The sequence below is a fragment of the Vanessa tameamea genome, chromosome 29, assembly GCF_037043105.1.
Source record: "Vanessa tameamea isolate UH-Manoa-2023 chromosome 29, ilVanTame1 primary haplotype, whole genome shotgun sequence".
In the NCBI taxonomy this organism is placed as follows: domain Eukaryota; kingdom Metazoa; phylum Arthropoda; class Insecta; order Lepidoptera; family Nymphalidae; genus Vanessa; species Vanessa tameamea.
In genome coordinates this window covers 3,892,910-3,906,498 of record NC_087337.1, presented here as the reverse complement: position 1 = coordinate 3,906,498, position 13,589 = coordinate 3,892,910, and the positions used below count along the sequence as shown (strand labels likewise).

Genomic DNA, 13,589 nt, shown 5'->3' with positions numbered 1-13,589 from the left:
TCAAAATATTTCTTTGATTCATAAGAATTTAAAATAACAAACAACACGTAGCGCCATCTGTTATCTTAATATCGAACTGAAATTCTTTAAAATGTTTATTGTTAGAGTTTTTTTTTTTGATGAATGGCGCTTTCGATTATTGACGTTTTGTAAGATTTAAAATTCATCTTAAATAGCTAACCGTAGATCGTTCAACCATTTAGAAAAAGCTCAGCAAAAAAACATCTATTGTGAGAGGCTTGGTACTAAAATGTTGCAGTAGAATTTTTTTTTTTAATAATTAATTTACTTGCGTGGTTTCGTTGGCGCATCTTTCCTATGTTTTTTCTAGACGTTCAAGTTTCCTTCATACCAAATTTTATCAAATTCGGTTCAGCCGTGAAAACGTAACGTTTACAATATTAGTATAGTCGTGATATCTTGTTAACTAGGCTTTAACTTATTATTTAAGTGGAAACTTGATTGATTTGTGTTTTATGTTATTTTTGTTTTATATTACAGTGTTTTTAAAATTGTTTGTTTTCCAAATAAATAAATAAATAAAAAATGATCAATAAAGAAACAGCCATAAATGTTCCAGTGCTGAGCCAGAGAGTTTGGAGCGTGTTTAGGCCCGAGATGGCCAATGCCTGAGTTTGTCAGCACCACTGAATTTTCATGTGCTTCATTTGGTTTAAAATTCATCTCGTGCTCAGCGGTGAAGAAAAACATCGTGAGGAAAATTGCATGTGTCTGATTTCAACGTAATTCTGCCACATGTGTATCCACCAACCCGCATTGGAGTAGAATATGTCCAAATCTTCTCCTCAAAAGGAAGGAGGCCTTAACCCAGCAGTGGGAAATTACAGGCTGTTAATGTTGTAATGTTGTGTTCCACCGCGCATCTATGTTGCTCGTTATTGATTACGTCATTTTATCATAAATTAAGCTTAAGTATTGTATAGTATTCTTGTAGAAATAATATATTTTCCTTTGATAACAAAATCACTAAGGGAGAAGATCCAGAGTATACATTTCGATTCAGAATCACAATGAAAAACTCTTTTTTGTTTTACCTGTCAATCTGACATCTGTCAAATTTACATTTGTGTATAGTGAGCGCCATATTATGTGCCCATCGCTATTTTTTTTCACCGTCTGTCTGAGTCATCCCATATACCGTAAGAAAACAATCGCTCAGTGTTCATTGTTACAAAATATCTCATCAATCGAAAGCTTTAGTAGGCAGTTGCACAGATGAAATAGAATTAATTCAAAATCATAACATTTTCGGGTAAACTCTTTAGAGTTTTAAAGCGATTTATCTTAAAAAATATGTCGATGGACAACAGCAGATTATTGTTTTTTTTTTTTTCAAAATGATTTCGTCTGTTCGTGGATGAAGTATTTCGGTTACTTTAATTATTTTTTTTAATATAAATATTCATATATGATATTATTATAATGTTTTATCAGATTTTTAGGTAAGCCAAAGTTTTTAGAACAACATCATGGAATTTTCTAATTCTTTTCGAATCACAATCAGCGATCTCACAAGCCCTTGGAATTCTTATGACTTTTAAAATGTGTACATTAGATAAATCTAGCCTCTCTAGACCAAATATATTGTGTTTATTTTAAGCAAAACCTTCTTATAGTGAACTTTATTATAACAATAGCTTATAGATTTAATATGATCACATTTCAACCTGATACCATAAAGAGGCTAGGTTTGCGTTAACTGCGTTCTATTATACCGATATCGCGTCAATTTGCTGTCGAATGTTTATTTTACTTTTGTCCTCTTGTGAATGAAATAGAGTATAGTAACATCCTAATATTAGATAAGTAGTCTAATTTTAGGTAAGTACTCTTTCGGTTTACATGGACTCTCTTGCCCAAGGAGTTCAGGCAGGCTTTTCCTGCTTTGAGCATCGTGGAATTAGTCGTGATGATGTTAAGAGACCTGATGGATTAACATTGGGAACGAGGACGGGCCCTTGTGTGGGACGGGGCCAACGTGTCAACGCTACATGCGTTGACACGTTGGCCCCGTCTCATATCCGAGAAACAATGTTAAGAACCGGTGCCGCTGCGGGAAAAGCTGAAGCAAAAAAATGATCTAAATATTCGTGTCTTATGTCAAATTACTTTTTTGTCCCATTTGCTGTCGAAACACTTGGCCCTTGGAGTAATGGTGCAAAAAGCTTCATCAAAAGTATAACACCTCGCCTTATCGCCTCCACTGGTGACAGGAAGCCTGGTTCGTTTCGCCCAGAGGATTGGAATTGCGATTCAACGGGGAAATGCTGCTAGCATTCTTGCCACCATTCCACGCGGTCAAGATTTATACAGTAACTATTTTTAATTCATATTTGTATATAAGCGCTTAATGTTATCAATTCTTATGTTAATAAATTTATTAAATTAATAGTCTATTATCGGTAGTATATATATATATATATATTCTTCATCTACAGAACTACTTGCAATTAAGAACTCTATATATATACAAATATGTATGTCCTTTTATGTTTAACTATGGAATGTCGGCGCACGCGACAAGGTAATGAGTAAGTAGGGCCGTTTTAACATGTAATTTGCAAATACCACACACTAGGGAAGTATACTTAATTACCATGTATGTTACCCGACTACGCAGCCAAGTAGGGTAATGGGTTTACCGTCTTTGGATGTCTGAGTACGTATTTAATTATGTTTACTCAATATGATACATGTTTTTATTGTTATATGCTGTTGTTAATACATATTTAAAAGTTGTTTTTTTTTTTAACTATTCGTCGTCCGTGAATTCGCTCGCATTATAGGGTTTGGTTTTGGTTCAAGTTAGCTTCATGCCAAATTTCAGTGGTAGGGCTTTGTGTAAGCTTGTCTCAGTAGGTACCACTCATCAGATATTCTATCACCAAACAACAGTACTCAGTACTATTTGAAGAGTAAGTGAGCCATTGTAACTACAGGCACATGGGACATTTTAGTTCCCAAGGTTGGTGGCGCATTGGCGATGTAAGGAATGGTTAATATTTCTTACAGCGCCATTGTCGGTGGCCAGTGGTGACCACTCACCATCAGGTCGCCCATATTCTCATTCGCTTACTTATATCATAAAAAAAATCCGTTCAGTGGTTTAACTATGTCATACGGACAGAATTACTTAAGCTTTTATAATATTGCGCCATATTAATCCCCTTCCTTACAACTTGGTCGCGAGAAAACTATTCTCTGTAAGCGATCTAGCGCTGTACGTTTTAGTAGTTTAATTAGATGACATAAGATTGAACGCTGCAGCGAACTTAAGTTCTAAATCTCACCCGTATTTGAACAAATTATTTACATGAATATTCTTTTCTATTGCAGAATACCTATCTGTCAACAGACTTGTGGTGGTTGACAGATGGACCACAGATCATATAACACACAATAGATGCCGCTACTAGCAACTAATTCATATTAAGAACGACTTATATATAATAAAAATGGAATGTCTGTTTGTAATATTAAAATAACCATTTTTTTTTTTTTCAATTTTTGTCCGTCTATCTTTCTGTCTGTTTGATCCAGCTAATCTCTGGTACGGCTGGATCGAGTTTGACGAGACTTTTACTGGCTGAAAGCTGATGTAATAAGGAGTAACTTAGGCTACAACAATAACTTTTTTGTTAAATTCAGACGCGCACGAAGTCGCGGGCACATGTAGTTTTAATATATAATCAATAGAAACAAAAATACATTTATTTTACAAATTAAAAATCTAATTTCAAATTTATTCTAAAAATAAGAAGCTAATCCTAAACAAAACATTTCTTCAACACTTAAAATGTCTTCCCACGCGTCTTACACAATTACAATTTTTTCACAATTAGGTATTTTATAGTGCAATGATTTATGATCTGTTATTATTGGGTTCTTTATCCGGCCGCCGAACAGCTCATTACATATAAAATCAATTTGAAATAGGAACATCAGCGATGCCATAAAGGAGGTTATCATTAAAAAAAAAAACATTCGAATTTTGAAATAAAAAGAAATGATACATCGATTGCTTGTACAATTCGATATTTGTACTCGTTTATAAATAAATTGTTCTTTATTGTCGTAATAATAGAGTCGATTTTTGATTGTTTATTTATAAATTAACGGTGAATTTAATTTTGTCGTCTATTCTAAATGAATTTAGTAATAAATCTTATATTGTAATAAATGAACGTCGAGACGGAATTGACGGAAGACATTTTTTTTTAATCGCTTAAAGTGCAAGGCGTGTGATATTACTTTTGTTTTAATATTATTAGCTAATGTCAATAATAAAATCAAATTAAATCGAAATATTCTTTTTGTATTTAAACTTAAGCTGTTTCGTCAAACCTTAATCGGATATTTTTACCCTACACGTCTCAAGGAATATAGGGTAGAATCTGTGGTTTAAGGGTGGAAAGGTCATAAAATAACTAAAAACAAAATAAATGTGCAACCCAATTTTGTAGTCTATCTAGTATTTTGTAGTAATAATTGTAGTAGGTATCCACTCATCAAGTATTCTGCCGCCAAACAGCATTATTTCGTTAGTTTTGTTCCGGTTTGAAAGCCACTGAATCCAAAGAGCCAGCAACTACAAGCACAAGGGACATAACATCTTAGTTCCTAAGATTGGTAGCGCATTGTCGATGTAAGGAATGGTCAATGTTTCTGACAGCGCTAATATCTATGGGCGGGGTGACCACGTAACATCAGATGGCCCATTAACCAGTCTGTCTCTTACATAAAAAATATAAATACACATACCAATGAAAAATTTGTCCCTGATAACTCTCAACAATTTCCAAAACCGTCAACAAAAAAATATATATAAACATTCGAAATTCAAAATGTAACTATCAATTCAAATAATTCACGATATTCGCACACATGTTTTAGTTCGTATAAAAAAACGCGCCAAATTTTCGTCCACTTATGTTCTTACCATGAATTTGAAATTAGAACGTGGTCGACCACAATCTGTCTGCGAGCGTTCGCTGCGGTGTAGCGAGAGTGTGGAGTAGCAATAAAGATTAGCCGGACTGTGGTCGGAGTAGTCTACTTTGTATATGACATTATTTTTGTTAAACAAACTGTTTGCATTTAAACAGCAACTCCCTCGTAAATAGTTCTCTATGTTATATAATCAATTATTTGTTTTTCTGTATCAATATTTTTTATTTACGTCATATTGTACAATACTATTACATTATTTATTAAAACCGAAAAAAAAACAATAGCTGGGTACCGTTGTCCTAAGCGTAGAATTCGATATTAAAAAAAAAACCTTTCATTTCCGGTTAATCATCAACTAATTAAATGTTGGTAACAGGGTCCAATTAGGATCTTTAGGCTCTTGTTAAAATATATATATTTACTACCTTTATTTTAATTGTATTACGAAGTTGGCCACCCTTTTTCAAATGGGGGAAAAAAGACAAAAAATTCACTAACAATACAATTGAAAACTTACCAATGTGTATTCAAATCACACGTGAGTTTAGTTCGTTTTTTTTGTAAGTCGACTTCGGCGGTGAAGGAAAACATCGTGTTTGTAAATTTTGAATGAAAATCTGCAATATACGTATCTTGTTTCGAGTGGGAGAAGGCCCCTTAACAAAACAATTTATGCTCATTTTAACGATATCCTATGTTCTAGTTGATTTGTTTTAAATGTGCAATTATTTTAAACTTATAATAAGAATTAATATTATAATAAGAAATAGTGCTTATAATAAGAATTGTTATTGTTTAAGAGATATTTAGATTAAGATAACTAATAAATGATTTACAATACTTTTTTAAATTTAAATATAATATATTAAACATTTAATGCAAAAGTTTTACTTTATTATTATTAAATAAAATATATATAATTAGGCTGTATTTTTAGTACAGGTTAGTAGTATACTAAATAAAAAAAAAAAAAACAATTTCATTAGCTCTAATAAAATGTAGTTTATATTTGTCTATAACAGACGGACTAATGTAGACTTCTTATATAAATTTTATAACTGAGAAAATGTATTAATCCTTAAACATGCTAGATTTTATTCGATTTTTTTTATCTGTCGTTTAAATAATTTGCTTTAATACATACATAGATATCAAGTTATTTTAACATTTAGTATACTTCAATTTTTTGTGGCTTAAATGTATTGAGATTGAATTCATTAATTTGGAGATATTAAAAAACCGAAAAAAAGTTTTATCGTAATATTAAATATAAAAAAAAAAATTTGGCTGTACACTGTTTACATTTGCTATTAACAAAAAAAATATTGACAAATGTAGAAATTCATACTAGTTACGCATTGGGGAACTAGATGGCGCTGAACGTAGTTAGATCGCGCTAACGTTTGCACCGGCGCGTTGTTGATATAGTATCGCGCCAATTTGTGGCGGCAAATCGGTTCAGTAGTTTTTGAGAATTTTTGCTGCTGTCTCTAGAGCTTACATGCACTAGAAATAGCATTGATTCTTAGATTTATCTATAAATTGCATCATATATACCTACTGTAAAATTATTTTAATAGTCTGTGTCTGAAGTTTATTGTATACTAGAAGAAGACTCGGCTTCGCTCGGAAATAAATAAGATTAAACAAATACGATCTTTGATTATCATATAACACACCCGTAAACGTCAAACATGGCCGCCCATTGAAATTTATGGATTTATAATATCGAAATATCTCGATTATACTTCGCGGATATAAATTGTCGACTAAAAATAATTATTTTATAACGATCCATTATCGTGGATAGGTTCGATCGGGTCTATCGTAGCACGAAATTATTAATATAAATTCGACACCAAGGCTAAATTTCTAAGTTTTATATTCAATATTTAATACTATTAATATTAAATATAAAACTTAGAATTAAATATAATATTTATTAATATTGTTGCACTTTTTTTTTATAAACTAAACTCAAAGACTAAATTTAAAGTGTTACATAATATATAATATTAATAATTTAATACTATTATTGTTGCACTTCGATATTTTTTTTTATAATTGTGTAAATCGACGAATTCTACTTCAAACAGCTTCAAAATCATAGATTACAGGCATCTTCATTGAATCTAAATGTCCCCTTGAATGGGATGCTGTGTCTTGGGAACCTTCAAACCTTAGATTAATCTCGTATTTAGTGAGGAAACCCGTGTCTGACAAAACTAACTCATTGACTTTCAATGTTTAGCCTTTGAATCAATAAATGTTTCCAATTATTAAAAAATTCAGTTTGTAATGATTGTTCAGACAAAGCGATTATAAATACAATATATTATTCAAATATCTTTATTCCGGAATTTAAAAAGTCCATTATTGAAACATTTAAGCTTTTGGCTTCTTAGTGAGAATTTATTTACAGAAGAAGCGAGCTGAGAGCTAAGAAACGGTTAAAGATAGCCGCTTCACTATCGCGGTATAATTATACTTATTTATGTACCAATATCATGTTTAAAGGGTATCATTTCTACTGCAACATTCAAAATAGTTTTCAATTGCATGCCAATAATTAATAACCATAGAATAATAATTATTATTAATATTATGAATGAAATTTCTTTATTTTCACCTCTTCCATAACAATCACAAATTTAAACATTCTAAATTAAAATTTGTAATAAAATAACCAAATTAATATAAGATTAGGTATGAAGTTGTCTATTTCGAGCGACTTGACAGTTCATTGGCGGTTTAACGAGCACCTTCATCGTGTAGTTTATACTCAATTCCAACCATAAGAGGAGAAAAGCCAAATAAACAACATTTGACGGCAAATTGACGCGATATCATTGGTCGAGAGCTCGATTAATCTGTGATATTCGCTATGGATTTGCGAAAAAATGGCGTTTTGAACATCGACGAAACTGTTATCGGAATTTTGGAAGTAAAATTAAAGTGGAAATAAGTGGTTAAGTGCAATAGTGTTGTATTACAAATAAAGATATATTAATCATAAACTCTTAGTGCACAATATAGCTGAGTTATTAGCGAATCGCAAATACGTAAATCTAAGGTTTGTTTATCTTTTTTCCTGCTTCCATTGGAATACTTATCGCAATCAGGCTATACTTATGACGTGCGCGCGCATCATAAAAGAACTCTTATATTTTTTTCATAACGCATCAAACAAAGTATAACTTCAACTTTTCACCCTCAAAGCTGTGTGCTGTTTAATACAATTAAATTACGACCCCCCAAACATCGTCTAGTTACATTCCCCTAAAAACACGCTTCATTAAACGATTATATATATAAAATCATATTTTGATGTATAAATCTATTATCAAAAAGTACAATCGCAAACAGTTATCTATATCTATAATTAATTGTAAAAAAAAAATGGTGATTTTTAAGGATCTTTACGGCATTGCAATTGATACCTTTGCCTTTTCAGATAGTATTTAAATTTATAATTATAGTCATTTTTAGGCTGTATGCTGTAATACCACTGCCTATTTAAATTATTTTACAAAGAAACAACCGTAACTGTTCTTAATTATCTATACCAATGTTATAAATAGGTAACATTTTTTTTGTTTGTTTGTAAGGAGTAATCTTAGGAAAAATAGTGCGATTCTAAAAATGTTTACTATTAGAAAGATACGTTATTTTTATATGTTATAGGGTATAAATAATATTTATATTGTATCAATTTATTTATTATTTAATTGCAGACGTGCGTATCCGGGTAGATCGCTAGTATATTCATCGAGGCATCGTTTATTATTACATACATAAAACATAAACATAATCAGCCTGTAAATTTCCCACTGCTGGGCTAAGGCCTCCTCTCCCGTTGAGGAGAAGGTATGGAGCATATTCCACCACGCTGCTCCAATGCGGGTTGGTGGAATACACATGTGGCAGAATTTCGTTGAAATTAGACACATGCAGGTTTCCTCACGATGTTTTCCTTCACCGCCGAGCACGAGATGAATTATAAACAAATTAAGCACATGTAAATTCAGTGGTGCCTGCCTGGGTTTGAACCCGAAATCATCGGTTAAGATGCACCCGTTCTAACCACTAGGCCATCTCGGCTCTGTTTATTATTAGGATTGTTATTTGTAGAATCCGATAGATGGCGTAGTAAACATAAACTCTTTATTCATAGACGAAAGTAACCCATAGACCAAAAAATACGTTAGTTAACCGATTTATTATGACATCACTCTAAAACTCGGAGACGAATCCAACAGGAGACACCGCGCGGAGCACCTAGTATCCCTACTAATATTATAAATGTGAAACTAAATTTCTATCTGCCACATTTTCACAACTAAACCGAACCAAATTGATGATATTTGGTATGAAGCAAGCCTGAACTCCAAGGGAGGATCAAAGCCGCGAGCAACAACTAGTTCATATATAGTTTATTCCAAATGCATTTGAACGCAACAGTCCCTCAGCTCTATCGCCATTCCCCAGAGACATATTCACTTAATACTGATGTATATTGGCGCGCTAATTTCATTGATAGCGCCGACAGTTGATACGCTGTTAGGGAACACACATTTAGTTTGAATTTAAGAGCTATTTATGATAGCATAGCGACATCAAAGAACTACGAAGGAAACGGTAATTATGCTTTTTTTTTTGCTAACCGTACTTTACTTCGTGTAATTGAATGCAGACTTTCACGCTGGTTACGTGAATAGTTTCAGTTTAAAAGTCTAAGACCTTGAAAGCGCATTGCAACTTCCCACTCCCTTTTCCGTCACGCTCGTCATCCGATCAAAATCAAAAATCAAAATCAAAATATACTTTATTCAAGTAGGCTTTTACAAGCACTTTTGAATCGCCATTTAACAAACTATATTAAACGAAGATACCACCGGTTCGGAATGTAGATTCTACCGGGAAGAACCGGCAAGAAACTCAGTAGTTACTCTTTTTCAACATCTAAAAATACAGTTATTTTAGTTAAATACAATTATATATGTATGTTATGTCTCCTGTCTGGAAGTCAACAAGCATTAACTCCACGCTTTTTTATCATCAGTATAATCTTGTATCGAATAATATGCCTTCTTTACCAATGTATTCTTTACAAATGACTATCTATGAAACGGCAAAGTTAAAAATGTCTGCGGAATTTTATTACGATGATGGGACAGCAAATCCGACAGGACCGGAAAGAGTTCACGTCCAAGCATTACGTGCTTTCCGAGGCAAGGGAGACTTCGAACTTTCTATCGGCCGGACCTGGGGTTTGAACCCAGAACCTCAGCATATTTGGCCCTATATCGAACAATAAGACCAACCATGCAGTCAAAAAAGAAATGGTCACTGTACAAATGACCGCGTGGAATGGTGGCAAGAATGCTAGCAGCATTACCCCTTCTGAATCGCAATTCCGTTCCTCTGAACGACAAATGAACCAGCCCTCCTGTCACTCGAGGACATTTTAAGTTGTATATTTTATTTTATTATATCTAGTATGTTACGGTTACTTAACAACTCAGAGGGACCACTATGTGTATAGTTTATGGTGCGTGCTGAGTTACAATTACTTAATGCGTTGATGTTCATTGACTTTTGTGGATAATTGTAACTCGTGACAAAATCTAATTTAATCATAATATCCTATTCAAAGGGCACTTTTGAAGCGTCATTTTGTTTACGTTCGTCCGCACAGTGGTCGAAATTCGATTGGAAAAAAGATTTTTCTACGTTTATTTAAAAAAAAAATTATGGATATTGTCTCAATAACTATCAAACAAAACAAATGAGATTAAAGTACTGTTTTGTCTTTCCTTTATGATATTGGACGGACAAACGGACTTCCTGACAGGAAATAGGGACCATCACAATACATTGGACCTGTAACAAATATTAACTATTCCCACCAACCATGGAAGCAAAGGTGTTATGTTCATTGTACCGGTAGTTAAACTGACAACACAACAATACTAAATATCGCTGTTTGGTGGAAGAATATCTGATAAATCTACCCTACCCTACCCTAACCAGACGGGCTTGCACAAAGCCCTACCACCAAGTATACATATAAATACATTTGTAAATATAGACAACATAAAAAAATAACCAAAGTGTAACTGTTTTGTTGACGGTTGTCGTTGAATCAATATCTCGATGTTTATTTCCTTACCAAGTATTCTTAATTACTTAATAACTTTTTTAATCGTTTAATTAAGACGTTATTTATATTTTTTAATTACGACTCAATATAAACACGATAAGGGCGTCATTTTACGAAACAAACGGACAAAACTTTTTAATATATCTCTGATGAATGTCAGAGTCGAGATCGCCCCATGAAAGCTCCGCCGAGTTACGAGTATAGCACAGCACGGGAGGCCTTGGATCTATATGTTAAAACGATGCCGCAACCACCCCGATCCGTACCGAAGACGGTCATCGCAATGACAGTGGGCAGGAATCCTACATAATCCGGTTTGTCCCCAGAGGATCGGGTTACGGTTATCGTTTCACTGTGTGAAAAAGTAAATAGATTCAGACCCAGGCAGGATGAAAATTATTCCACATCTGTCCAATTCACCAACCCGCATTGTGGTTTGGTGGAATAAACTTCAAACTTTCTTCATAAAAAGGAAGAGGCCTTAGCCCATCAGTGGGACATTAACGGACTATTAATTTCTCCAAAGATATCTTCCGATACATAGCAAACGAAAGTATTTGAAATTAAAATTTTGTCGTTACTTTAAAACTTGATGGTAGGGCTTTGTGCTAGCCCGTCTGAGTAGGTACCACCCACTCCTCAGATATTCTACCGCCAAACAGCAGTACCCAGTATTGTTGTGTTCTGGTTTGAAGGGTGAGTGAGCCAGTGTAACTGCAGGCACTAGGGACATTGGCGATATAAGGAATGGTTAATATTTCATACAGCGCCATTCTCTATGGGTGGTGGTGACTACTTACCATCAAGTGGCCCATATGCTCGTCTCTCGTCAAGAAATAATAAAAAATGCAATAATTCGATATGTCTACTTGGCCTTTGTGTTTGTACCGTGTGTACGAAGTTTCATTTCAAGAACATGAACAGGGCGTTTCATTATACGGAACTTATTACCATTAAATTAATTATTAATATGTATTCGAATAATTAAAAAATAAATAAACACTATTGTTTATTAATCATCCGTATTAATATTGAAGATTTGATGTATAACTTTATTGCGTTTTGTTAATTGTGTTTCGTCGTTGAGTAGAGTTGCCAGATTGAAAAATGTTTTTTTCAATTAAATTCATTTTTTTTTCACTTATTTTGCCATACCAAGCAATAATAATTAATAGTTTAATTGAAGTGTTTGCTTTAAATTATTGTACATAATCTATGAATGTATATTAATTTTATATCTATGTAAAAATGACCAATGTTAAGATCGCCACCTAATAAATAAATAAATAATCTCATCGAAGTTTAATATTCTCAAACAAATACACTATGATTTTATATAATTTATTTATTATTTCGTTTTTTTTTTAGAAGCGGCTTGAAGCTCCGACAACTCACCGATGGCCGCCATCTTATCCAAATAATATACACACCAAACGGCGCGATACAAGACTGCGAATACATAAAAGAAGGAAAATCTACCCGAAATTTCCTAAAAACATTAAGAAAAGAATTGAAACTGGCGCTAGACGAAGAAAGTTACAGATTATCAGAGAAAAGTTCAAATAAATTCGAAGACGAAAAGTTTTACCGCCATTTTGGTAATGTCACATTTCGAATTCTAAAAGATGGCGAGAATTTGCCGCCCGATGTCGCTGATTGGTTGAACTACGACAGATTAAAAAACGAATGCTTCGAAAGGCACGAACAATTGACGTATATGTTGGAAAATAGGAATAAAGTAAGCGATGCAACTCTTACAAGGTTAGTTAAATTGTTTGAATGCATTATTTTTTCATATATTTGCACATTTTGCTTTAATAAATAAATATATATCTATGGTATATCAACTTTTCATCTATGTACGTCAATGCAATGACCTCTTTCGCACTGCACGATATTCGAATTACCTTCACAATATAAATCGTGACCTTACTATTAGTTACTTGCCATATAAACGATTTCTAATTTAAAAAATAACGTTTTTTTTTTAAATATAAAATGTCTTTGATCGAACGATATTCAGCCAAGATAAGGCTATTAACGCATGAATGATGCGGAAATGAATATACAACTTTTTATGTCACAGAGTGGATATTACTCTTTAAAAGGAAAAAATATATATACACAAATATTGTGGATTTGTGCCTGAAATCATTTTTTTTATTTATCACCTTAGCTTGGTTCCATTCATTCATTTATTTTTACATACAGCATTCTTATCGCTCATTCTTTTTCACGTTCATTCTCTATCGATATAAGCTTGGGGACGAAACTATACTTAAGTTCAGCCATCAGCTCACCTCATCTGCTTTGAAAATATTATTTGCTTGTATAATTCGACAATTTTTTTCCAGCAACTGTTTCATTTATAATTTCGAATAATATATTTATTAGTATTTTTATTATTAAATAAAATACGAAACAGTTGCTTTGCTGGGGAAGAGTTTAAGACTTG

At 32.9% G+C, this 13,589-nt stretch overlaps 2 protein-coding genes across 4 annotated transcripts in view; one reads left to right on the top strand and one right to left on the bottom strand.

The window, feature by feature from the left end:
- The window catches only part of LOC113396857 (UDP-glucosyltransferase 2-like), a 191,513-nt gene that overhangs the window by 115,623 nt on the left and 62,301 nt on the right, over positions 1 to 13,589 (bottom strand). The window lies entirely within an intron of this gene.
- The window catches only part of LOC113396869 (uncharacterized), a 76,684-nt gene that overhangs the window by 43,110 nt on the left and 19,985 nt on the right, over positions 1 to 13,589 (top strand). For all 3 annotated transcript variants that reach the window (XM_064219702.1, XM_064219703.1, XM_064219701.1), the window contains exon 3: positions 12,503 to 12,895. In XM_064219702.1, coding sequence (XP_064075772.1) covers positions 12,503 to 12,895 — 393 coding nt within the window. The remainder of the gene's footprint in view (positions 1 to 12,502; positions 12,896 to 13,589) is intronic.